This window comes from Carettochelys insculpta, chromosome 3 (assembly GCF_033958435.1).
Source record: "Carettochelys insculpta isolate YL-2023 chromosome 3, ASM3395843v1, whole genome shotgun sequence".
Lineage (NCBI taxonomy): Eukaryota > Metazoa > Chordata > Testudines > Carettochelyidae > Carettochelys > Carettochelys insculpta.
The window spans coordinates 163,773,089-163,799,225 of NC_134139.1; the positions used below are offsets into that span (position 1 = coordinate 163,773,089).

General features: G+C 43.3%; 1 protein-coding gene across 1 annotated transcript in view; it reads right to left on the minus strand.

The window, feature by feature from the left end:
• Nucleotides 1-18,390: 18,390 nt before the first annotated feature.
• LRRC1 (leucine rich repeat containing 1) overlaps nucleotides 18,391-26,137 on the minus strand; it is a 99,953-nt gene continuing 92,206 nt past the window's right edge. The window contains exons 12-14 of the mRNA XM_074991163.1: nucleotides 25,089-25,261; nucleotides 22,865-23,001; nucleotides 18,391-19,635 (exon numbers count right to left, since the gene is read on the minus strand). Coding sequence (XP_074847264.1) covers nucleotides 19,477-19,635; nucleotides 22,865-23,001; nucleotides 25,089-25,261 — 469 coding nt within the window. The 3' untranslated portion in view covers nucleotides 18,391-19,476. The remainder of the gene's footprint in view (nucleotides 19,636-22,864; nucleotides 23,002-25,088; nucleotides 25,262-26,137) is intronic.

Sequence of the window (26,137 nt, forward strand, 5' to 3'; positions counted from 1 at the left end):
TAACTCTATTACTAAGATTACAGCCTTACACAGACTGTAATTTCATAAAGAAAATAGCTAAACCAACTAGCTTCCACCAATAGCCTTTTTCCCCATCTCTTTCCAAATGATTACTTGGTAAATGTTGGAGTAATGAAATGCACCTCATCATTTTCTTTATATGGAGATGAACCCTTTCCACCAGCAATGCTAATACCAAGACTCCCCATTTGACTGCACACAGTAATGGTTATCTGCAAAAGAATTATAGTTATAACAAGTGGCCTGATTAATGAAACAGCATTCCATATGTTACACAGGCAACAATACTGTGGTTCTCATTCTTTATATGAACAATTCATCTCATTCAACACAAAGAAAAATAGTGTTTATGCTGTAGTAACAGCCTCTTTTATATAATACCACATAAAGGTTTACCTTTCCCAGAAACACAAAGAGACACAGTATTTGCAGACTTAGGCTTTAAAGCTGAGCAGAGACTATTTTGGAAACTTATATTTTCTCATCATGGGCCTGATTCATCACCCTTATATAGGGAGCAGTGTATTAATGGTTAGTCCCACTGATATGAAGAGGGCCAATTATGGAGGCAGGTAAACTGAATGGATGAAATCCTAGTGATACTGAAAGCTACGGCAAACCTCTGCTGACTTCAGTGATGAGAGGATTTCACCCCACATGAAACAGCTAATGCTGTTCATTGTATTCTGATCCTCAGACATCCATTTCCGAAAACAACAGGTGGGGTGATATTTATGAATGATTTATTGAATGTTTGCCTTGACAACACCACCATTCCTCCGCATGTGTCATAGTTAATTGTAAATCCCTGTTTGGAAAAGTTTTTATACTGACTTTGGGTTAAAATTTCACACAATTTCCCATCCCACACACCTCTTTTTTCTGAATCAGGTAATTACAGTTGATCAGCATTAAACTGAATTTAGACTGTTCTTTTTAGTGCTACTGTAACCATCGTTGTTGTTTTTTAAAAAAAACAGTATTTTGCAGACTATTAGTTCATTAAAAGGCCTTTTTTTTTTAATAAAAAGAGCAAGGGAATTCTGAGTTAAAGCTGACATTGTATTCTCAATGCACTCTCACATACCCAGAAATTTTAGTACTTCTGTGCGATACCTTTGTACTATATTCTGAACCTACAGTCCCTACTTCACAGGCCAATGGAATTAGTTCAGGTCACAGCACCAACTGAAACTAACAATTACTTTTGCAAGTTCTGTCTGGTGGTTTCAATAAATAATTTCACTGACACCAAAAAGCAAGAATAGGTTGCCAACATACCTCATATTCACTGCATTAGTGTTAAGGAAAACCACTTAAAACTGAAATTGAGCTGGAAGAAAAACAGTGTTTCATTCATTGTGCTTACTTTTGCAGCCTCATCTCATGCCTCTAAGGCAATCAGAACATTATTTTTTAAAAATGTTACATTCAGGGCTTTTCAGTGCGTCCGTGGTTTTAAACCATTCAGATAGTATACTTAATTAATATTACAGTTCTAATGTGTGTAGGTGTGCATTGATTTGTAACTAAATTATTTCAACCGTTCAAGAAAATGCCTTATTATACTGATTAAAAACATATTAACTCTTTGATTATGCCTCATTTACCATGGAATCCAAACACCATTTATGTTCAGACTGAGCAGTCTCACTGACGTCAATAGGACCATTTATGTGAGTAAAGTTAGTCACATGCACCAAGGTTCACAAGACCATTGTTCTCAATAGTGCTTCATTGATCTTGTTGGGCTAGACCAGGGGTCAACAACCAAACTAGCAAGAAGAGCCTTTTTTTAAAAAAAGAATTTGGTAAAAAAACCCAGTAATTCAAGAGCCACAGTGTGTGTGTGAATCCAAGACAGTCCTCAATAAATAACATCAAACCGTACTGTTTGTAACTGCTATTTTAAGAACAGTGCACAGACAATGATTTGTAATGTGATACATGTTTACTGCAGGACATTCACAAACTTTTTACGTATTCTATTTCCTCACACTTCACGTGTGTGTGTTTGTAGCACTGTCATCCTGATTTTCACTTCCAGACCTCCTCTCTCTTCAGAGGACAGTAGGGGGAATTATCCAACATTTCAAGATAACGTATCATTTGCTATTTAGATATGTTACTCATTTTGGGGCTTTAGACAGTCACCACTTATCAAAAATAATCAAGAGGGGCATTTTTTGTTTTATTTTTTGTTTTCTACTTTGCAACTATAGTGTTGGGAGCTGCAAAGAACTCCTGAAAGAGTTGCATATGGCTGCAAAGTTGCAGGTTGCAGACCCCTGGGCTAGACCGTAGCCTGGCCTGACCTGTGCATCCATGAAGTGATTAAGACCCTCCCTTACATTCCTGGGCAGCCTGCCTAGGCCCCGGTGCCATAAATGTGCACCGTGTACCTGCTATTAGACCTAATTTGACCAGGAAAACCTGTACCCTCTCTAGCATGCTGGCCACCAGCGAGAAAACTCAGAATGGGGGAGGGATTATAATTTGCTACTTCTATGAAACTGTCCCAAGTACTACCTCAATAGCAAGCCCCTGAGGCATGAAGTTCTTTCTCGATGCTGCTTCAAAGGAGGTGCACCTAGGCATGGATGCCATGCCCAGGCCTCTTGTCAATGACCCAGCCTCTCCTGTCTCCCCTTACACACACACACACACACACACACACACACACACACACACTTTTTCCATAAATCCAAGGACTAGTTTTGGAATTCCCTTGCGTAACAGTGGTTCTTGCTCCTCTGAGCATCCCCACCAGCTCCAGTGAGGTACGTAAGTTAGCAAGCTCTATGCACACAGGTAAGGGGTCTGTAAGGCTGTGCCTTTAATGGTGAATCACTAAGGCCCACAATTTACAAAGAACCACTAGTTTTGGGTGCACAACTTGAGATACTTTCAGATGGATCTCTATAGGCGTGATACATCCACAACTCCAATGGACTTCCTGGAGACTGGCAAACATTCAGCCTTCTGAAAAGTCAGCCCAAGGTGTTTGAGGCTGAGCATTCAACAATTTTGGCACCCAAAGTCAGAGTCTGTTTTCGCAAAGTTTGGCTACAAATTACTAAGAACGCTGTCAACCCCTGTTCTCATAATAGCCAGTGGGAACACAGAGATGGACTCCATACAGCATTATTTGAATTATATGAATATATTGCAAGCCAGACAAGGATATTTCCTATTTTTACATTCAAAGTTTCTCTTATAAACCAAGAGTCATAGAAGTGGAGGGGCATGAAAAGCACTTCAGTAAGATGATGTGTTACCTTTAATGGTGGCTGTGTTACCTCTGCAGATCTTGAAAGCTGCTCTTTCTTTTCCTCTGGAAACCTGTTGCTCTCTGCTGAAGAGCTGCCCACTGTTGAGGCAGGAGCCTGTGGCTTGTTGTTAGCCTCTGGAAAAGGCTTCACTTTTGCTGCTGCTTTGTGCTTTTCCTGAAGAGCTGCTCTTGTGTTTCTTTGATCCTTAATGTTGTCATTAGTAGCAAAAAGACTGCCAGAAAACTTGGAGATCGGCTCCTGTTTGTTAGACAAAGAGAAATATAAATGCCAAATTACTGTCAAGGAGTCTAGGCATTACATTCAAAAAATAGTGCCCTTTTCTCTGTCCTATTCGTGTTGATTGGGGTGACTCCGCTGAAGATACTAGCCCAAACTGTGACCTCAGTATTCATGTGCCGAGAGGACCGTTCATGCAGCTGCCCCTGTGGCACCAGCACTGCTTTCTCAGGGTATTGTGGAGCAGGCGAGGCAGGTTTGAGAACTAGGTGAGGGTGTCGGTGGGCAGTGGAATGAGGTTTCTGCTGTCTCTGAACCCAGGGCGATAAAAGGTATTCAGCCTGGGGCTGGATTACCTGACATGTGGAACTCCCCTACTACAGGAATCCTCCATCAAGAGAGTTGGCTCTCACATGAGTAAACACACCAAGTCTAACTGTTAGACAGCACCAGTCCAGGGTTTCTATACTGATCTCTGTAAGGGCTGTACTGAGTCCAGTGTTGTCCAAATAACCTGTATTTATTTAATTTGAGACTTCTCATAACTTTTACACTTTAGCATTTGTGTTGGTACAAGTAATTAACACAAGGCCACTTGTCTCTGGACAACCCTCTCCATTGCCCTCCGTATTCCATTACTAGTCTGAATCTACTGATCATCACGAGACAACACTGAAAAGCCCATTTCACCAGAAGTGGCGGGGAGAATAGGGTGATACAGAAGGTCAGGGCTTTCTAGGCAAACAGACAATATTACTATTTTCCATTATTGGCCAGATTTTTTTAAGCGTGGGATGGGGCTCTGCCTCAAGTGATTTTATTTTAGACTATTGTTGAGTCTCCTAGAATCTGGGAGAGGCATCTGTGTAAATGTATTTCAATCAAAGTAAATACATAACTGAAGGTGGTTCCATCTGCACCACAACAAAATACAAACTGGAAGATTGAATCTGTGGATTAGAAGAGAAACCAGTCCAGTTCAGGAAGCTATAGCACCTTTCTAACCACGCATAGCCAAATGTTCATCTAAATCGAAAACTTATTGGGTTGAAAATGTTGTATGTGCACGTGTGTGTGTATTTAAGCTATTATATAATGCCTTGGAGATTGTAAAGGAAGCTACTTACGTCCTCATCAGGATCCTCCAATTCCTCTGCTTCTTGCTCAGGACTGACTCTCCCATCCTTCCATTTTTCATTGCCTGAGCTGAATTTGAACAGATTGCCACCCTGAAAGCCTTCCTTTCCCTTTAATGAGACCCCATGAGAGCCCTGTGAGCTCCAGTTATGGCCACCGTCAAGCTTAGGAGACCTGGGAAGCCACTTACAGTCCTGCTGAAGAAGAAGAATAAAATAAGATGACAGGCAACAAATTATGTTTTAAAATGTTGCTGTACTACAGTCAATATCTACCTAGCAAGAAGATGGTCTGGAAAGTCTGGTAGAGTATTTCAACATCACATAATAGTTTGTTGGCTTACTTGGAGGTAAGCACAGCACATAGGAAAGCACCTTTAGGCCAACAGAGACACTTAAATTATGCCTACACTTCAGTTGAAGCTATGATTTACACTAGCTTTAACCGAGCAAACACACTTATTTTGATCTAGCTAAAACAGTAAGGCTACATCTACACTAAAGAGATCTTTCAAAAGAAGCCCTTCCATAAGATTTCTTATGAAAGAACTTCTTTTGAAAGTGTGTGTCCATACAGAAAAAAGCAGATCAAAAGAATGATCTGCTCTTTCAGAAGTGTGCGCCCATACAGCACTCACTCTTCCAAAAGAATGGGTTAGGGATAGAAAAATCAGGTCCCATGAGGACTGGTCTTCTAATAGAAGGGCCTACGGAGCGTCTACACACATTTTCTTTCTAAAGAATCTTTCAAAAGGGAACACTCTTCCTGAAACAGGAAAGGAAGAGTGATTTTCAAAGGAGCACTGCATCCTTTCGATTTACCTGCAAAAGAACACTTTTTCCATGTAGCCGCTCCGCAGGATCTTTTGAAAGAACAGGCTTGTGTAGATGCAGTCTCAAAGAAGAAGCCCAGCTGTACATGGTGCTTACCTGTGCAAGCTAGATTACCATGTGGTAATTTAATCCAGTTTACACGACATGTAGGCCCCTCATTAAAGCCACAAAAAGAGAAGTTACTCACCGTAGTAACGATGGTTCTTCGAGATGTGTCCCCGTGGGCGCTCCACGATAGGTGTCAGGCTCGCCCCGGCGCCGCAGGTCAGATCTTTTCAGCAGTTTCTGCCAGACTGCACATGCCCCGGCGCGCGCCGCTCCCTTGCGCGCTCCCGGCAGCGTGCGCAATCTGGTCCCCGCCAGTTCCTTGACCAACCGGCTCGGATGCTCCTGAAAAATACTAAACAGAGATCCGAAGCGGGGAGGATGGGCGGGTGGTGGAGTACCCACGGGGACACATCTCGAAGAACCATCGTTACTACGGTGAGTAACTTCTCTTTCTTCCTCGAGTGTCCCCGTGGGTGCTCCACGATAGGTGACTACCCAGCAGTAACCCAAGATAGGAGGTGGGTAATCAGTTTATGTGCAGCTTGTCCCCGAGAGGACCACTGTCGAGAGACGGGTATCCTCTTGGAATACCCTGTGACGGGCATAATGCTTGGTGAAGGTGTCATAGGATGACCAGGTCGCCACTCTGCAAATGTCTTTTAGCGCAATGCCCTTGAAAAAGGCTGTTGATGCCACCACCGCCCTAGTGGAGTGAGCCCTAGGCGGGGCCAGTAAAGGAGTCTTTCTAAGTTCGTAGCACATTTTTATGCAGGATACGATGTGCTTCGAGATTCTCTGCGAAGAGAGACCTTCTCCTTTTGATTTGGGAGCGAGAGAGACTAGGAGTCTATCCGTTTTCCGGAAGGACTTAGTCCTGTCTATATAGAAAGCCAGAGCCCTCCTCACGTCCAGGAGGTGTAGGCGCGCCTCTTTGTTGGAGTTATGAGGCTTTGGATAAACGAGGGTAAAACTATAGGTTCGTTAATATGAAACTCTAAAGAAACTTTGGGAACAAAGGCTGGATGCAGCCGTAAGGTTACCGCCTCCTTGGAAATTACTGTGCAGGGTGGCGTTGCCATAACTGCCGCAAGCTTGCTCACCCTGCGAGTTGACGTGATTGCAAGAAGGAAGGTCGTCTTTATCGTAAGGAGATGGAGGGAAACCATGGCTAAGGGTTCAAACGGTGGTCCCGTTAGCGCATTAAGCACCAGGTCCAAGCTCCACGAAGGTGGAAGAGGTTTCCGAGGGGAGTATAGGTTTATCAGCCCTTTGAGGAACCTGGTAACCATGGGATGGGCAAACACCATGTGCCCTTCCTCTTCATGTCTGGAAGCCAATATAGCAGCAAGGTGGACCTTCAACGAGGATAAGGAGAGTCCGCCTCTCTTGGGGTCCAGTAAATACTCTAGTATTACAGGTATAGGCACAGCAAGGGGGGCTAATTGCTTGGTAGAACACCATGCAGTGAATCGAGTCCATTTTTGGTTATAGGGCTTCCTGGTGGAAGTCATCCTGCTACTTTCTAGGACTTGTTGCACTCCCTCCGTACATGTGCTCTCTAGGGAGCTGAGCCATGGATTAACCATGCTTGCAGTCGCAGGCCTTGGGGGTGTGAATGCACTATGGACCCCTGGGCTTGCGTGAGCAGATCCAGCGCTACCAGGAGGGGCATCGGTGGACGGTCCGACATGCGCAGGAGTAAGTGGAACCATTGCTGTCGATCCCACCTTGGGACTACTAGGATCATTCGGGCTCTCTCTCTCCTGGCTTTCTGCAAGACTTTGTGGATAAGCACTGTGGGAGTAAAGGCGTAGAGCAGGGGCCCCCTCCACGAGATTGCAAATGCGTCCCCCAGGGAACCCTGTCCCAGTCCTGCCCTGGAGCAGTATTGTGGGCACTTCTTGTTGTGTTGAGTGGCAAACAGGTCTATCTGGGGAAATCCCCCTGCATGAAAAATCGGTCGTAGCAGATTGGAACGGATCTGCCACTCGTGTGTGAGTGCGGAGCGCCTGCTCAGCTGGTCTGCCTTCGCATTGTGAGCACCTGGTAAATACGAGGCTTTCAAAGTTATATTGTTGGCGATGCACCAGTTCCACAATCGGACTGCTTCCACACATAAGGCACGGGACCGAGCTCCTCCTTGCCAATTTATATAAAACATAGTGGAGGTATTGTCTGTACTGATCCCGACTACTTGCCTTGTATATGGTCTCGAAAGTGTTTGCAGGTGTTGAACACTGCTCTGAGCTCCAGTATATTTATATGCAGTGACTGTTCCATGGAGGACCACAGTCCTTGCGTCACCTTTTCGCCTATGTGTGCTCCCCACCCTATGTGGGAGGCGTCGGTAGTGAGAAAAAACAGATATTTGTGGTTGGTGAAAGGGCACCCCTGTTAGCATGTTCTTGGGGTTCACCCACCATTGCAGGGATCTGAGCACCTCTGTCGTGGGCGACACCACCCTGTGGACGGTGTGTGCTGCCGGTTTGTAGACGCTCACCAGCCAGTGCTGCATGCTGCGCATATGCAATCTGGCATTCTGTACCACAAACGTTGCTGCTGCCATGTGGCCCAGCAGCTGTAAGCACGTCAGAACTGGCACCGTAGGGCTGAAGGTGATGACTTGCACGAGGTAACCAATGGCGCGAAAGCGGGCATCTGGTAGATAAACCCTTGCTGTGATGGAATTTATACGTGCCCCTACGAACTCTATGTCCTGTGCGGGGTCTGTCTTTGATTTGCCAGATTGATGACCAGGCCCAGCGAAGAGAATGTGTTTGCTGTGACGCGTATCATGCGAAGTACCTCCACCTTCGAGGCCCCTTTCAATAGGCAGTCGTTTTGGGTTTTTTTTCTCAGATATGGGAATATAAACACCCCCCGTCTGAGCAGGTAGGCTGACACCACTGCCAAGGTCTTGGTGAAGACTCTGGGGGCCGAGGAGAGGCCGAACGGCAGAACCTTGTACTGAAAATGTTCTTTGCCTACCATAAACCGGAGAAAACGCCTGTGAGCCGGGTGAATAGTTGTGTGGAAATACACGTCTTGTAAGTCGAGGGCTGCGAACCAATCTCCATCGTCCAGTGCTGTAAGTATAGAGGCGACTGTGATCATCCAAAAGCGTTGCTTGCGCAAGTACCGGTTGAGGCCTCGAAGATCTAGGATGGGCCTCCAGCCTCCTGTCTTTTTCTCTGTGAGGAAGTATCTTGAGTAGAACCCTTTCCCTCGGAGTTGCTCCGGCACTCTTTCCACTGCCCCTATAAGCATAAGATGGTCTACCTCCCGCTTGAGTCTCGCTTCGTGGGAGACGTCCTTTAGGTGGGGTCTGGGTGGAGGTCATGGCGGTGGTAGCGACTGGAAGGGAATTGCGTAACCCGTGGCTATGATCTCCAGTACCCATTTGTCTGTGGTGATCTTTTGCCACTGGTCGTAGAATGGTCGGAGGCAATGGTGGAATAGTAGCTTTGGATGACATTGAGCGATGGTAGTGATAGTGCAGCCCTCGATCTGTCTGTCAAACTTGTGGCCTTTGGCCCTGCCCCGAGGACGCACGGCTCTGTTGAGAACGTCGCCTGGGAGTTCTGTACTGTTGGTGCTATTGATGTCGCCCTTGCTTGTAGCCCCTGTGGTACTGGGGACGCTGTGGTTGATACTGCAAACAGCTTCTGCGTGTCAAAGGGGAGATCAACGATCTTCGCCTGCAGATCCCTCGGGATACCCGATGTCTGGAGCCAGGACTCCCTGCGCATGACCACTGCCGTAGCTGTTGAGCGTGCTGCCATATCCGTTACGTCTAGGGCGATCTGAACTCCTGTCCTCGAGGCTGTGTAGCCTTCCTGCACTATGGCCTTGAGCACCGGCTTCGTGTCCTCTGGAAGCGAGTCCATGAGGGAAGTCAGCCTGGAGTAGTTGTCAAAATTATGGTTCGCTAGATGCGCTGCGTAATTCGCCACTCTCAACAGTAGGGTAGAGGAGGAGTAGACCTTTCTGCCGAACAACTCTAGTTTCTTGGCATCTTGTCCGTTCCCCCTGTCTTGTACTGAGAAGTTTTCGACCTCTGTTGAGACGATTCCACCACCAGAGAATTTGGTTGCAGGTGGCTGAACAGGAACTCCATGCCCTTCGTCGGGACGAAGTACTTCTTATCCGCTCTCTTGTTTATAGGCGGAGGGGACGCAGGGGTCTGCCATATTGTGGTGGCGGACTCCATGATTGCTTCATCAGCGGAATAGCTATTTTGGAAGAGGCCGGAGGTCTCAGGTTTTTAAGGAGCTTATGGTGTTCCTCCTGCACCTCTGCTGTTTGGATGCCTTGCGTGAAGGCCACCCTTTTAAACAGCTCTTGGAACTGTTTGAGATCGTCCGGAGGATGGACGTCCCCTGGGGCCGTGGCCTCGTCAGGGGAAGATAGCGAGGAACTGCTAGGGTAAAACTCTCTGGACCCCTCTGGGTCCTGTTGACGGTGATACATCCTCTCGCTAGATACTTGCGAGGGAAAATCTCGGGGTTCCAGAATCAACTCCCCCTGAGATATCTGCGTTTCCGTCCCTGTCCGCGATTGCCCTTGGGGATATTGAACCGTCTGGGGGGATCTGTCCCTGGGAGTATGCCTATGGTGTCTATTCCCCGTGTGATAGGGGCGACCATGGCAACACGGGCACTGTTCCGGAGATGGAGACCTGGAGCACTCTAGAGGCGCATACCCCCTGCGTCTGGGGGAGCGAGATCGTCTGGGTGATTGAGATAATGGAGAGACTGATTTGTGGCAGTACTCCAGGGGTTCAAAGCCCAGGAAGGGCGATGGTGGTCCGAGCCATGGTGATGCTGGCTGTAGGAATGGGGATGGGGGCTCAGGGTATACTGGAGGTGACCCCTGCCGCCTCTTTGGAGTCCGCAGCATAAGTGGAGGGCTTAGAGCGAGTAGCCCTGCAGCCCTGTCTGGAGACGGGCTGCGGTGCCAAGTTTTCTGTGCTGACTTTCCCCTCCCCTGTGGGGCTGGCTCCGCCCCTTTCCGTGTCGGGGATCTCGGCCCCCCTGTCTGCGCTGCACTCAGCACGCTCTGCTGCGGTGCCGCACGGGTGGTCTCCCCCGGTGCCTGCAGGCCGCATGCCTGCAAGCTCTGCACTGCCGGTTCCCCGGGGGTCGGTGCCGCTAGCTGTGGTGCCGCCGGTTCCGGCGCTTGCCTGGCCACCGCCCTGCCCTAGGTGTGGGGCGGCTATTTGATTATCGGAGGCTCAGCCTCTGCCACGTGCGTCTCCGCTGCTCAGCTGTGACTGCGGCTGGGGGCTATGCGCTCCACCTGTCCTGCCCGCTGTGGCTGCCGGCAGGGATTGGGTTGGTGGAAGCTTCCTCCGTTTTTGCACTGACGGGGTTAGGGAAGCAGCTTTCCTTTTATGGGCCCCTGCGGGTCCCTCCTGCTGAGGCCGCTCCAGTGCGTCTGGGTGAAGGGCCTTGTCAAACAACAGCATTTTCAGCTGCATCTCCCTGTCCTTCCTTGCTCTGGCTGCGAGCTTTGTGCAGAAGGAGCATTTCTGTGCCCACTGGAGGCAGGCATCGCTTTGTGGCATGACTCTCACTTTTTGAATCCTGAAGAGGACATTGTGGTGAGTCTTTGAGTTGTTAATAGGGTACTTAGCACCTTCTCTGTGCCTGTTCCCCTCTCGGACTCAGCCTGCCGCGGCAGGAGGCCTAATGGCCTTACGTCCCCGGGCCTCCGCTGCTCCGCTTTCTACTAAGGCTGTAAAACTTTACTTTTTACTCTCTTTTCATTTTTTTTTTTTTGAAAACAATAACAAGCTAACTTAAGCTAAAGACTGAAAAAGAAGCTCTAAACACTTTAAAAACATTAAATACGCTAACTCTGGCCATAGCCTGAGAGGATTCCGTCTGCAGCCGATGGCGGTTAAAGAGGAACTGGCGGGGACCAGATCGCGCACGCGGCCGGGAGTGCGCAAGGGAGCGGCGCGTGCCAGCGCATGCGCGGTCCGGCAGAAACTGCTGAAAAGATCCGACCTGCGGCGCCGGGGCGAGCCCAACACCTATCGTGGAGCACCCACGGGGACACTCGAGGAAGAACAATAGTCATCTATTTTCCTACCCAAACTTACACAATTTCAGACGGCTTTGCAGTTATATAATATGGGAACTCTAAAAAAGCTGCACGTGTGTATGTTCTCTTTGAATAAATGCCTTAAAATGATGGGGTTGCTCAAAAAAAAAAAAAAGGGACAACAGCTCAGGAAGCTAGTGATGAGAAAGCATCGCACTTCTACATCAGCTTCCATCTAAGGATCTCAAAAGGATTTTAAAGGCTAAAAATGTTTGTATAATTAGTAGGTCTTATTGCCATTTTACAGATGAAGGAACTAAGGCACATGTTAGACTCCCCATATAGAATCACAGAAATGTAGGGCTGGAAGGGACCTTTGCAAATGAGCTAGGACATTCCCCTGCAGTGAGGCAGGAGCATGTATTATATATTCTAGACCATCTCCGAGTTGTGCATGTCTAACCTGTTCTCAAAAGCCTCCTATGAAAGAGATTCCACAACTTCTCTAGCTAATTTATTCCAGAGCTTAACTACCCTGTCAGTTAGGAATTAGTTTCTAGGACTAACCTAAAACTCTTATGCCCTTAGTGATTAAAACAATTTACTACTGTCCTCTTTATAACAATCTTTTATGTACTTGAAGACTTATGCTCCCCCACCTGTCTTCCCTTTCAATCTTTCCTCATAGGTCATGCGCTCTAGATCTTTAATCATTTCTGTTACCTTCTTCTGGTTCTTCTTTAATTTAGCTACATTTTTTTCTAAAGAATGATGCCCAGAACTGGAATTCTAATTGTGTCTTCCACTGCACTTGCAACTCACCCACAAACTTTATATGCGTACTCTGTGTGCCATAATCTAAACCATTTACGAAGATATTGAATAGAATTAGGCCCAGAACTGGGACCCCTCTCAATATGGGCTTCCCACTTGACTGAGAACCTTTGATAACTGATCTCAGAGTATGGTTTTACAAACAGTTACGTACATGCCACATACTAGCTTTCTCTGGGCTACCTTTTCCTAATTTGATTATGAAAAGACCATGAGAGGCCGTATCAAAAGGCTTACTGAAGCTGAGATACATCTCATCTATTTCTTCCCTATCCAGAGATCTTGTTAACCTATCAAAGAAGGATATTACGTTGGTTGGACATGATTTATTCTTGACAAATCCAGGTTGCCTGATACTTACCACCTTGTCATCTGCAACCTGATTGTGTGATTATTTGCTCTATTATCTTTCTTGGTATCAAAGTTAATGTGACTGGTTTATAATTTCCCAAATTGTCTTTATCATCCTTTTTTAGTTAGCAACTACATTTGCCCTTTTCTCATCTTCTGGGATAACTCCCATCTTTCAGAAGTTCTCAAAAGATAATTGTTAATGGCTCAGAGATCTCTTCAGCCAATTCCCCCATATCCACAGATGAATTTTGTCAGGTCCGGATAACTCGAAGACATCTAACTTGGATGCCAGTAGGGGTTTACACCTCATTTACATTACACAAATTATTTATGATAAACTCAGTTCATTTTATGGCTCTATCCAAGAATCACAGAGCAAAATGTGAAATAAAACATAAGAGCACATGTGCGCACACATATACAGCTGCATCAATGAGGCAAAGAGATGGAGGACAGTTCTAGATAAGGGAAATTTCAAAAAAGGCTAACTCGTGAACAATCCCTCCTCAGCACATGGTTGCACTTAACACCATTTAACCTGATGTTGTCTTAACAAATTGTTTTCTTCATATGGCTGGCTGGTTTTTTAATGCAGCACCATTAGTACATGAGGCTTTGCATGTTCACAACCCACGGGTCTGTGTATGTACCCCAAATGTTATCATGTGTATTATCGTAATATAAAGCACTGGAAGGCAATAAAAGTCTTATGGAGGAACCAGGAAGACAAGGATTACTATGCTGGAGAATCATGTAATACATCTTGTAGTCCCCTTTGCAATTTTATTTTGTTTGCCTTTTTTTCTTATTATGGTGGGAGAGCCTTAGTATCATGCAACAACAATAGCTCAGTGCAAGATGACAAGATTACAGAATGCAGTCACGGACTTTTCTGATGAACCATAATACATTAACACCAACATTTTCCATTACTGTACTCCAGTATGATCACTTTAGCATCTAATTTCTTTAGAGGCAATGGGTATATCCAAAATAATGTTATGCTTAGACACTCCCCCAACCTTTACTGGTACAAGAGTTGGGTTATCTGGCTATTCTACATTATGTTGTTAAGTCAGAGTATTCCACTTTGCTGTGATGTTGAGCCAGTTCTCCAGTGAACAGAGTTTAAAAGACCTACAAAAGCAATCATGTTTGCTATTTTGAATTCCGTAATTCTCATTGCAGGAGGAATAATGCCTATTTCGAAATAGCTATTCAAAATAGGTGCTGCTAAGACCAGAATGGTGCTATTTCAAAATAAGCTGAAATGGCATCCAATGGCATTATTTCAAAATAGACACTAGGGCTGCATCTAACACTTGCATTCCTCTTTTGAAGGAGGCAGGCAAATGAGGGAAATTGAAAACGCAAATGAGGTACTGATTTACATTTCCTACTTCATTTACATAAATTTCTTTGTGGAAGAGATGCTCCCAGCATGGTCACACATGGCAGCAAGGTCAAGAGGGAGGGTCCAGACAAAGAACAATCCCAAAAGTCCTCAACAGCGGAACAGGTGGAGGATAGCAAGGGTAATACTCCAACAGCTGTGAAGATGGATGGTTGTTGTGGATCCCAAGCCATTGGACCTGGGTCTTCTAGCCGTCAAGAACTGTGTGGTGGCTGCAGTGCAACTGTGCTCCCATGTTAAAAGAAGTCACGCACTGGCATCTTCCTCTGTGCACTACTCTCCCAAATGTCAGTCCTACAGTGACTGGTAAATGGAGACAGAAGCAGGATTGTGAAATCTGGAAGCTTTTAGTCATGGAGCAGCACGTAGGCAGTGGATGTATGTATCAGTTGTTCCTTTTTGAGGACTGAAGTACTAGAACAGTCCAGCAGCTGCACCCATGACTGAGCAGCCCTATTTAAGATCCACTCTGCCCACCCCACACATGGAGGGACAAGAAAAGGTGCCCTAAACATAGTCCACCTCAAGCCCCCAACTGGATAACCACATCCCATCAGTTCACCACTGTACAGTCGAAATCAAATGGTAAACTTTGGAACATGGAATATTCAGAGTCTAACAGACAACCCACACATTGGGCAACCTAAAAGATGCACCACAATTATCACCTATGAGTTGCGACGATTTAACATTGATACAGCTGCCCTGGTAGAAACATGTAGGCCAGAAGAACAGGGAGAGAAGGCAGTGGAGGCTACATATTTTTCTGGAGAGGAACCTGAAAGAAAGAAATATGAATTCATGGAGTAGGATTTGCCATCAAAAACAAACTAACAAAGATACTATATGAAATTCCTGTTGGCATAAAGAGCGTCTCATGACTCTCTGCTCAAAGCTGGCCAAAACCAAAAAGGAAACTGTCATCAGTGCTTATGCACCAACTCTAGACGCCAAAGATGACATGAAGAAGAAGTTCTATACCCAAATGGACATGGTCTTGAAAGACATCCCCAAAAAAGACAAGATTATTCTCTTTGGGGAATTCAATGCCAGGGTTGGAAGAGATGCGGAGCTCTGGCAGAATACCACTGGGAAAGGAGGAGTTGGCAACAGCAATACCAACTGAGTGCTCCTCCTTACGAAATGTGTGGAGCATGAGCTTTTCATTACAAATGCCCCTTTCCACCAGAAAAATAAATTTAAAAGCTCATGGCAACATCCTTGATTGACGCACTGGTGCCTGAGAGTATGTCCAGAAGTCATCAGCACTAGTCATTGCACATGTGAGAAGGACATCATGAGAATCCTGAGCATGGATGATGACAATCACGGCCTTCTTCGATCTACAATGGTGATTAGGATTGTCACCAAATGGAGAAGTCAGAGGAAACAGATCCCACAAAACAGCAATGTACAAGGCTTGAAGGACCCCATCAGAAGTGATTTCCAGATAGCTCTCCAAAAGAAGCTGCTGACAGTACATCTTGAAGACGTGAAAGAACACTGGTGTCAATTGAAAAATGCCATCATTGCAGCTTGTGGAGAAACCACTGGCTACCAATCCAAGAACGATGAGGACTGGTTTGATGAGAATGATATGGAAATTGAATGCTTCATTGAGAAAAAAAGGAAAGCCTTTAGGGCCTGGCAAAGTGACATTAATTGCACAACAAAGAGAGAAGAACATGCCAAGGCCAAGGCAGAAGGCCAACGTAAAATAAGAACTCTGAAAAAAACAGTGGTAGACTCCAATATCTCCTGGACCCTTCCCCTCATTCATGGCAAGCTTCCAGATAGCATGAAGGTGGTCTATAGAATGACTAGGAAGCTTTTCAATCACAGGAGACTGAAGGCCAAAATCAAGACCTCCACAATCCCCATCATGGAGCTCCAGTATGTGGACAATACCACAGTTGATGCTCTTTCTCCCGCAGCCCTTCGGACCATCTTAGGTGCCTTCACTGCAGCATATGAGAATCTTGGCCTCACACTGAACATCAAAAAGACAGACCAAGGTGCTCCACCAACCCTCGCTGACGGGACAATTTCATGTACCTTCTATTGAAGTCAATGGAGAACTGCTGGAAAACATGGAACATTTCTCATGCCTTGGAAATCATCTTTCCGCTAAAGTTGACATTGATGCAGAAATCCACCATGGTGTGAGCTGTGCAAGCTGTGCTCTCACCCACCTGAGACAAAGGGTCTCTAAAAATCAGGACATCTATCCAAAAGACAAAGCTCCTTGTATACCATGCCGTGATTGTTCCAATGCTACTGTACACATGTGAAACCTGGACAACATACAATGTCATTTGAAAGCACTTGAACAATATCATCAATGCTGCCTCAGAAGAATCCTAAATATTTCTTGGGAGGATAGGTGCATGAACACTAGAGTCCCAGAAGAGTCGAACATGACCAGCACTGAAGTCATTATCATTCATCAACAACTTCATTGGACTGGTCTCATGGTTTGGATGTCTGATCAGCGCCTCCCAAAACAGGATTATGTTTTCCAAATTGGAGGAAGGACATAGGAGCATTGGGGGCCAGAGGAAGTGATATGAAGACATGCTGAAGGCACACATGAAAAACTGCAACATCAGCATTGACTCTTGGGAGAACCTTGCCCAGGACTATCCCCAGTGGAGAGCCATAATCCGTGAGGGGATGGTGCAATTTGAGAAATCCCAATAAAGTGCAAACAAGGAGAGATGGAGAAGAAGAAAATAGCAGCAAAAACCACCCAATGCCCCTCCAAAAGCTACCAACACCCACCCCTTCTGTTACAAGGCCTGTGGCTCCAGATTCAGGCTGGTGAGCCATCAATGGACTCACAAATAGAGGGGTGATTTGAAGACATTCCACTCATTATTGATTGACCACCAAGAATGGATCTGCTCCCAAAGTATTTTGGAGGTCTTTTAAAGAGGGTAAGATAGTTTTAATTCAGAAGCCATGAAGTCCTCCTCATGGTCATAGCTAAGGCCATAATTCTGGCTGCAACATTAAACGCTTCCATGGAAGTTTCTGGCAACTTGTTCATGGTCTTACACTGCCCACTTGACAAAATTATTCAGAGAGCAACATCTACTAGTCTGATGTACATTTGCAAGCAAGCAGAGCTATAAACCTTCCTCTCAAACAAGACTATCCTTTTTGGCTCTTTGCCTGTAGGGATGGATTTATATCTTCTCTGTTTTGCCCACTCATTTGCTGTAGTTAACACCAAAGGGTTAGGGGCCTAGAGGGAGCTGAACCCCACAAAATCCTTCATGGGAACAAAGTACTTCTTCTCCAAATGCTTCACCGCAGCAGGCAATTATATCAGATAATGCCACAAGGCTTTTGTGCACTCTAAAAGGATCCTCATTTATTGGGAGGGTTACTGTCCCAGGAACTATTTGGAGACAATCCAGCAGCTTGTGTGTATTCTCCTGCAGGAATTCCTCCTGGCTACTCATGGTACTGGCCTTATACTTCTGGAGATTCCAATATGGCTTAAAGTCCTCCGACACTGAGGAACAGAAAGAATCTTGTACAGAAGAGTTATCTAGGATGAGACAGTAGCTTGATGTGCCAACCATGGGTGCTTTCTGGGGAAGAGCCCAGGGTGAAATAGATTAGCAGTCATTTGCAGATGACCTGATTTGGCACAGAAGCCACCATCAGGACCAGTGATCTACTTGTGGAGCGAGTCAGGAAGTAGGGCCTCTTGGACCAAGCAGCGTCCCAAAGACTCCAAGAAGGTCACTGGCCAAACAGACAAGGCACTGGTGACCAGGAGGCTCCAGACCAAGAGCTCCTCCCTGACTCTGGGACAGATGCCAATGGCCAGTCATATCTCAGCAGAGGAACCAAAAATTTAATATATATGGAGACTGAATTGGTTTCATCTGTATGCCACAGCTCAGGAAGACTGACAGCTGCAACATGAGAAACTTTACATTGCAACTGTGTACGTTGTACTTGCACTGCATTTGAGAAACTATTTTCTCCAGCACCTCTTAAATCTGGGACTTTCCACGGCATTAAATTCAGTTTAAACAAAGTTTTCTTAACTGTTCCCTCCCAAAAAAAGAAATCAAAAGAAACAGAGCCAATGTTCACTAAATTAAGATGTAGCACAATAAAATGTACAGATAAAGTCACTTCTAATATTAACAATAGAAATTTAAATGATACAAAGTTACTGAGGCTTAAAGATTTTTATTTTATTATGGTTTTATATATGGCTATAAAACCTCTAAAGCACTTTAAAATGAATATCACTCCTTTTGTGAAGTATATAAAACAAGTTTCAAACTGTGCTTTTGAAAATCTAGTGTGCATTTTATTCTGTTTATTTTAAAAATGGCACATTCAGCTTTAAAAGTGGGAACAGAGTTTCTATTGACTGCAATCCATTATTGCATCCAAAACAAAAGGTTTCCTTATGACTAGTTAAAGTGTGCGTGCATTGTGTAACAAACAGTAGCAGTCTGGTCATTTAATCTCAACTCAGCATACAATAAAATAAACAGTTGTGCTTCACAAATTTGAATCCTATGAGATATAAACAAACATCAGCTCTTCACTTTTTTTTTTTTTTTTTTTTTTAAATAAAATACTCCAAATGTTAATTACTACTTGAACACATCCAAACAGCACTACCATTTTAACTTTCTTGTTTTGTTCAAAGACTGTTTTAAGACTGGTCTGACATATAAGATGCATTAAGGCACACGTGGATGATACAAACAACAAATGAATACAACTGTCCATGAAACTCATTTTCTCTTCCACAATATTAAAATATGTACCGGTTAAGATAAATTTCTTTTAAAAAATGAAATACACCATTTTGTTATGAAACGCCTATACAAAATTTTAAAATTTACACCATCTGAGCTGCCAAAGAGTAAAAATGTATCCATTTTCCACATTAAAAACTATATTTCTCGTCAGCATACATAATAACTGGGAAGAAGATACCCAGCACATAGGAAAAAACCATACTTCTCCACGTGTAAGACAAAAATATGGCACTATCTATACAGTAGTGTACCCTATTAAAAACTAACAAACTACTAGAAGTACAATATTCATTTGGAGATTATTGGTTCAATGCCCGGCTGAGATAAGGCACCATTTTCCAATGAGCAGCACCTTCCACATACAAGGAGATGATCAGGTTCTGGTTAAAAACAAAGGGGGCTGAATGAAGTCCCAGAAGATGACAGGAACATTTCAACAGCAGGGGAAGACACAGGAGGTAAAACCTGGAGATGGAACTCTACACAGAAGTGGTCACTCTGTCAATGGCATTATTGACCTCATTTTTGTTTGAATCCAGTCCTTTAGCAGCATTCATATCATTCCGTAAATTCTCCACTGTCTTTTTCATGTTCTTTAACTCTCCAGGATGTGGAGTGGCTCGCCTTAGAAGTGTTCTCTAAAAACAAACAGTGGAGTAAACGGTTTTGCTTTTGTCTTTTTGAAACACACACACACTTTCATGGTTTTAGCATTTAACACAAAATATTAGTGATTGCGTGGTTTTTAAGAATCAATGTGAATTTCAAGGTATGTAATTTCACAGGTTCTTATTAAGTCATTTTGGGGGAGGTGGAAGCGGGGAGGACAGACTCCGTGCACAGTTTCTAATCTGATCTGTTAATTTGAAAGCCACAACAACAGCAGAACTTGAAAAACAGTTGCCAAGGAGGCTGGGGGAAGGTGTTGGGGAGAAGTCTTGAAAGAACCACATGGGATGTTCAAAACTGACTAGTGATTTAGGAATTAATTCCATAAATCAAACAAAGCAGATGCTTTTGAAAAATCCCACAGCATCTCTCTGCGGCGTTCCTTTATATTGTTAGGTAAACGTGTATGATGTTTTACTCTCCTTCCATCGTCAAGACATGGATCAGATTAGTAGTAGGTAGTAGTAGGCATCCTTCAGTCTGCATAGACTATGGATCGCGCCCTTTAAAGTTTCAATTGAGGACTTCATTTACAGCGTCTATTGTGACTATGAAGACCCACACGAGAGTGACAGTCCTTGCTGCATCTCTTGCAGATGTAGTGGGTGTCTGGCAAGTCCTTATTGTGCTTTCTGTGCGCTCGCTTCTCCTCTGCTAGCTGTCTGGTCTTGTTTTGCCAAACAAAAAGGCAATGGGAACTTGGAGAAAAAGAGGGGGAACATTCCAATAGTTTATTTTCAGTAATTTTATACTATCTGCTAGAGAAGGATATGTCCTTATGTTGGCGTATGGGCAGGGAAAGCTGACAAAAGCTAAGTGGAAAGATTATTTACTTGCATAACTAGAGAAATAGACTACATTTTCATTTTCTTTTTAAGAAGTATCAAAAGAAGTATAACAGAGTGAATGTATGTGCATCTGCACATAGATGCAATTTTTAAATAAGTGTTTTCTGTACTATTTACAATATCACAGTGACCACAAAGGGGCATACATTGTGAATTGATGACTAACTGAATAAAACACTGTTTTGACTGGATCACGAAGTGATTTATATAAAAAAAAAACGTTTTTTTCCATTACCAAAAGCAGACTTCCAGGCAGTCTGTGGATTCCCTAAGCAATATCCTGGATTTGAAATTTTACTAGTGTTTCAAAGTACAGTGAGCTAGGAACAGTAATGATCAGTAATAAGAGACACAGGTTGAATCTCTCTCACCCAGTACCCTCAGGACCTGACCTGTGCCAAATGAGAGAATTTGCTGGACTACGGGAGGTCAAAACTGCCTACAAGTATTACCAAGACTTCCACTGCTTACTGTGCTCTTAAAAGACATTTAGAGGCAAATCACAGCTAAACAACAGCACAGAATAATGACAGCCAGGACTGGGTGGCTGTAAAAAAAAACTTTATGGAACCATGGGAAAGCTGACCACATCCATGATAACGAAAATCATGACACACTCGGATAACTAAAAATTATACTGGACTACTGGTGTCACAGGATGAGGGAGTGCGCTGGATTAGAGAGGTTCAACCTGAGAAGTTTTAAGAGTTTAGTTAAAGATTCTTACTTCATAATTTTATGTGGCTTCATTACAAAAAGTGACATCTTAACTCCAAATGCAGTTCAGCTTTGCGTTGTCCCAGTACCATTGTTTAAAATTTAATTTTACTAGTCTTTACGTCAGTTAGCCCTATACAAATGACTTAAGAAAGTAAACTAGATGACTTTCCTTCATGTGCATTCCCAAAAGTTGTTTGCTAAGTTTCCATCAGCAACCTCTATGGAAACCAAGAGGAGGCAATTAAAGCTGTCACAGAAAGCAAAGGGACTAATCTTTACTTCTAATTCTGAGGACGGATGAACCCTGGCTTGTCAGATCCTAGATCAGTTTATAAGGCTGGTACTAAGGAAAAACACATCTGTATACTTACAAAGTGAACATATTTGTAGGGTTACCATAATTGAACTTTCAATAAATAGGACACCCCTGCGGGGAGTGCATCTCTATCCGTATTTACCAACTCACGTTGTATTAACATACTATATACACACACCATAACAGATTAATACAATGTGAGTTGGTAGATACTGATATAGATTCACTCCCTCTCTGGGGGGTGTCTTCTTTTTTGAAAGTTCAAATATGGTAATGTTCATATTTGATATGGAATGGCTTGTTAAAAACTACTGTTTCAAAGTCACTTTTCAGAATACAGCTATTCTGCCAGCATGTCTGGAATGTAGGAAGAAAGATCTTCTTGAGCTAAAGTACAGACATGAAATTTCCCATGTCTGGAGACTTTAAAAAAAACAACAACTTGTGTTTTGATGCAGATGCACTTCAAATTAAGGCTGAAAGCTAAGACTTCAGCGTGCCTCTGAATATGTGTATACAAAATAGGCACAATCGAGTTTTGTGGAGACATTGCGAGGTTAGCTAAAAATATGATTCTAAAAGTCTCAATATTGACAAGCAGCAGTTGTTAGTGAAGCCAAGCCATCCAGTAGAAGGCTTTACTTCAAAGACCACCTCAAATTTTTGATCTCCAAGGAGTGTGAAATTACCATTTACTGGAGGTCTCATAAGTTCAGTGACAGATATTCCCATTATCCCTTGTTTATTTGAATGGGAAACAGCATGCACCAATGTTCCACATACCTTCTGATTATGGACACAATGTGGCAACTATGTCAACACACATGGTCATGAGATGAAGGACCAGTAATGAAAGTGTGGGTGGAAAGACAACACAATAGGGAGGTAGGAAAACCCCAAGGTGGACCCATGTCAGGGTGTAATAATTCAAAGTTACTACCTAAAATACACAGGGTTCAAGGCTTACAACTTCCATAGAGCAGAAGACCCTACTCCTATCCTGCTTTTGGAAAACTGGAAAGAACCATCCTAAAGAAATAAAGCAGAAACAACTACAATTTTCACAGTAAGACATTCATGTTTAAGCAGACCTGAAAGTTGTATTTAAGCACATTAGCAATATTAAATTTTAAAAAGTCTTTTAAACTACTCTAAAGCCAATATTTAACAGCTCCACGATAAACATGCAGATAAAGCCTACCAGCACTGTTAAAAACTTGGAATGTTTAAGGCAAGATGTAGATACTTCAAAACACATTACTCATTTGCATTTTAGTCACTATATGTACACTAGTGTGTGTTTGAGAAACGTACCATCTCACTATCCTCTTCATCTTTTTCATCTTCTAAAAAGCGGATTGCACTGACTCTGTTAACTGCACGCTCATTCCAGGTTTCATCCGACATTTCATTTACCAAGCTCTCAAATGCACCACATCGGGGCAGGTTATCTGTTATAATGGAAACAAACAAAACAACCTTCTCAAGCAAGAACAGTATGCTAGCAGGTGTTACTATAGTTTGCAGGTTTCTTAATTTCATGGTGCAGTGTTTGTTTCTAGCAATCTTTAACTTTTATGTAGATGCCCAAAAGTTGAGGTGGATCGTGACTCTCAGCATATAATATATATTGCTCTTTACATTATTTGTTACCATGTATCCTGCTGTATGTAATCTCTTGTTAATGTTACTTAATGCAGTTAGTATATTAGTTACTTAGTACCATTAGATAGCACTGTAATTATCTACTTAGCAATGTTTCAAACAGCACCATATTAAAATGACCAGGGAAACTTTAACGCACACCAGAATCTCTACACAGATGAAAACATGGGCAACATGTTAAGTGAATTTTAGACCTCACAGCACACCCTTGACTGCATTGGCATTCCGCGTAGACGGTTCCTTTGGTATAAGTAACCACTTCCCGCATTTTTCCAGTATTTACTAGATAAATACCAATTTAAATTTTTTATATTGTGGGTGTTATCAGCTAAAACTGAAAATCAGAAGCCCTAATTGCTACCTGTTCATCCAATGCAAAAGTTCTACTGATCATTCACTCAGGCAAACAATTTTATTTTGACAGAAGAGAAAGCTACCAGTTTTTTCCATTATCAAGCATTCATCATGGAGGGATATACAGCTTTAATCATACACATACCCTATACACCCTTGGATTAGCAATCTGCCTGACTAAGAAATGAGCCAAAAGATTTGTAGCTAATCAAATACACAATAGCACAACTTATGTCAACTGTCCATCATTGGCTGACATGTCATTAAGCAACTGGATGAGACAGTCACTGGTAATCCAAAAAGTTGGCCCCACTACACCTCTTTTGTTTATGTAAGGACTGTGGTCTTGACCACCATCCAGTTTCCTAGTTATCAGTGACCCCCACCCCAAGTAGCATGCTTACATTTCCCTCCTCTTACCTGCCTATCTTGGTTCCACTCCTTCCAGACTCAAGTGTTCAAAAAACAGATCAGGCTCTTGAAACTCATGGCATGAGATTTAAAAAAAATCATGATTTTTAAGCCTAACAAATAAAATCTTGGTGCTTTACTTTCTGGTTTGAGGGATTTTAGGATTCACATTTTCAATCTTTGCCTATACAACCACTAAAGGGCTGGTGTGTGGATTTTTAAATGAAAACAGATTCTTAAGTGCTCTGTATGCCTCTTGGATCTGGCCTTTAAGACAGGCACCAAATATAAAGAATGACAATACAATTGTGGAAGCTGACACCACTGAGTTTCTCCTTGGTCTCCAACCACTGTAGCACTTGAGTATCAATATGTAGCTGGTACCTTTGGAGTCATATACAACCCTCAGTAAGCTACAGAAGTGGCAATGCTTAACCAACGTAAAGGACTCAGACTCAGTTGGCCCCTGAAGGAACTAGCTACACCAGGGAACAAAGCAAGGGACTCTGCAATTTAACCGACCCCACCAATCCCTCACTTATTCTGTTAAGACTAACTTCAAGTTACTGCACAGTATTTACATTTGAGACCAAGCCTGCTATCCATTTTTGACAGAAAGGCGACATTCAAAACCTATTAGATGTTGTAAGCAGTAAGTCATGACTCAGAGCTTTTCTACTATAATCTTCCAACAATGTTCGATAGCTACTAACACAAGTGTGGGAAACCAGATACCCACTTTATACACACGGGCTGCACTACTGAGCTCTCATGAATTTGAAATGAAAGTATAAAGACAAATAAGTAAGCACAATAAATAATTTCATGCTTATATAAGACATATAGAAAGAAGCTAAAAGTTAATTTACTTTTCAGCTTACCCACAAGAGTTGAAATCTTTTGGGACAGTGAAGAGTGAAAGCCGGAACAGAAACTCTTTAAATGGTGAACAACTAAAATATTGTCCATTACCTACGAGTAACTGATTTTTGAACGTAAACAATAAACTAAATTATGCTGCATAATATTGGGGTAAAAATGCCAGACAGTAAAGTTTTAAGGTGACAGTTGTGCTGTATGTGGAAATTATTTTCGAAGTAAAGCATACCTTGGCAACAGGGCTCAGAAGACATTTGAGGAAGTAATACACAAGTTAAAATTTTCTCTCCTGTTTCAGGGTCTGTGTCAGTCTGGAACATCAGCAAAGGCTGAGACTGGTTATCAGACAACCACAAAGCCTTCAGCTTTAAGGAAGTCAGTGACAGAGGAAGATGCATCAGCCTAATTTAAAAAGAAATGGAAAGTCTGAAATTTCAGAGATTTCTAAGAGATTTAATAAATCAACCTGCACACACACACACACACACACACACACACAGTTTGATTCCAAGCAAAAACAGGGATAACTTGGGGAACTGGCTAACCATCCCCCTTTATACCTTGTACATCTCTCTAACTAGCAGTTTCTCATTATACTTAGACTGTAGTTTGAAGCATGGCGTGTGTGTGTGTGTGTGTGTGTGTGTGTGTGTGTGTGTGTGTGTGTGTGTGTGTGTGTGTGTGTGTGTGTGTGTGTGTGTGAGCGAGCGAGCGCGCGCACATGTGTACAGTGCCAATCACAGTGGGGCCCTGGGTTTTGGTTAGTGCCTCTATTTGTGCAACAATACAAATAACAAATACATGAATCCCAAAGGTAAACCCAGTGTTTATATTGATAAAAAGTATAACTTTGGTTGCCTTAACCTTTATATGAATAACTTGTTTGTTAAACTCTCTGTTCAGAAAGCTCATCTGGCATTAATGTAGGTCTTCAATTCACCACACTTCACCAGAACCAGAGACCTCTTTGGTCTAATTTTAAGTCAGAAATTCATAAACTGAAAAAGTTAGGAGACTTCTCTGTTCATGGCTGAAGAAAACCTGAAAGTCATGACTGGTACCCTATATTCTTACGCATATTTGTCACATAGTTTTGACACACACACGTGTTCATTCTTGGCAGGGTTTGGAATTACATTTGACCAGAGGGCAAAAACATATGTCAATTTCACCATACTAAGACTACTGAAACTAGAGTATAAGCTATTTTGCTGCTTCATTCTAAAACACCAATTTACATTTCGTAAGGGAGTAGGAAGCCAAACCAGCACAGCAATA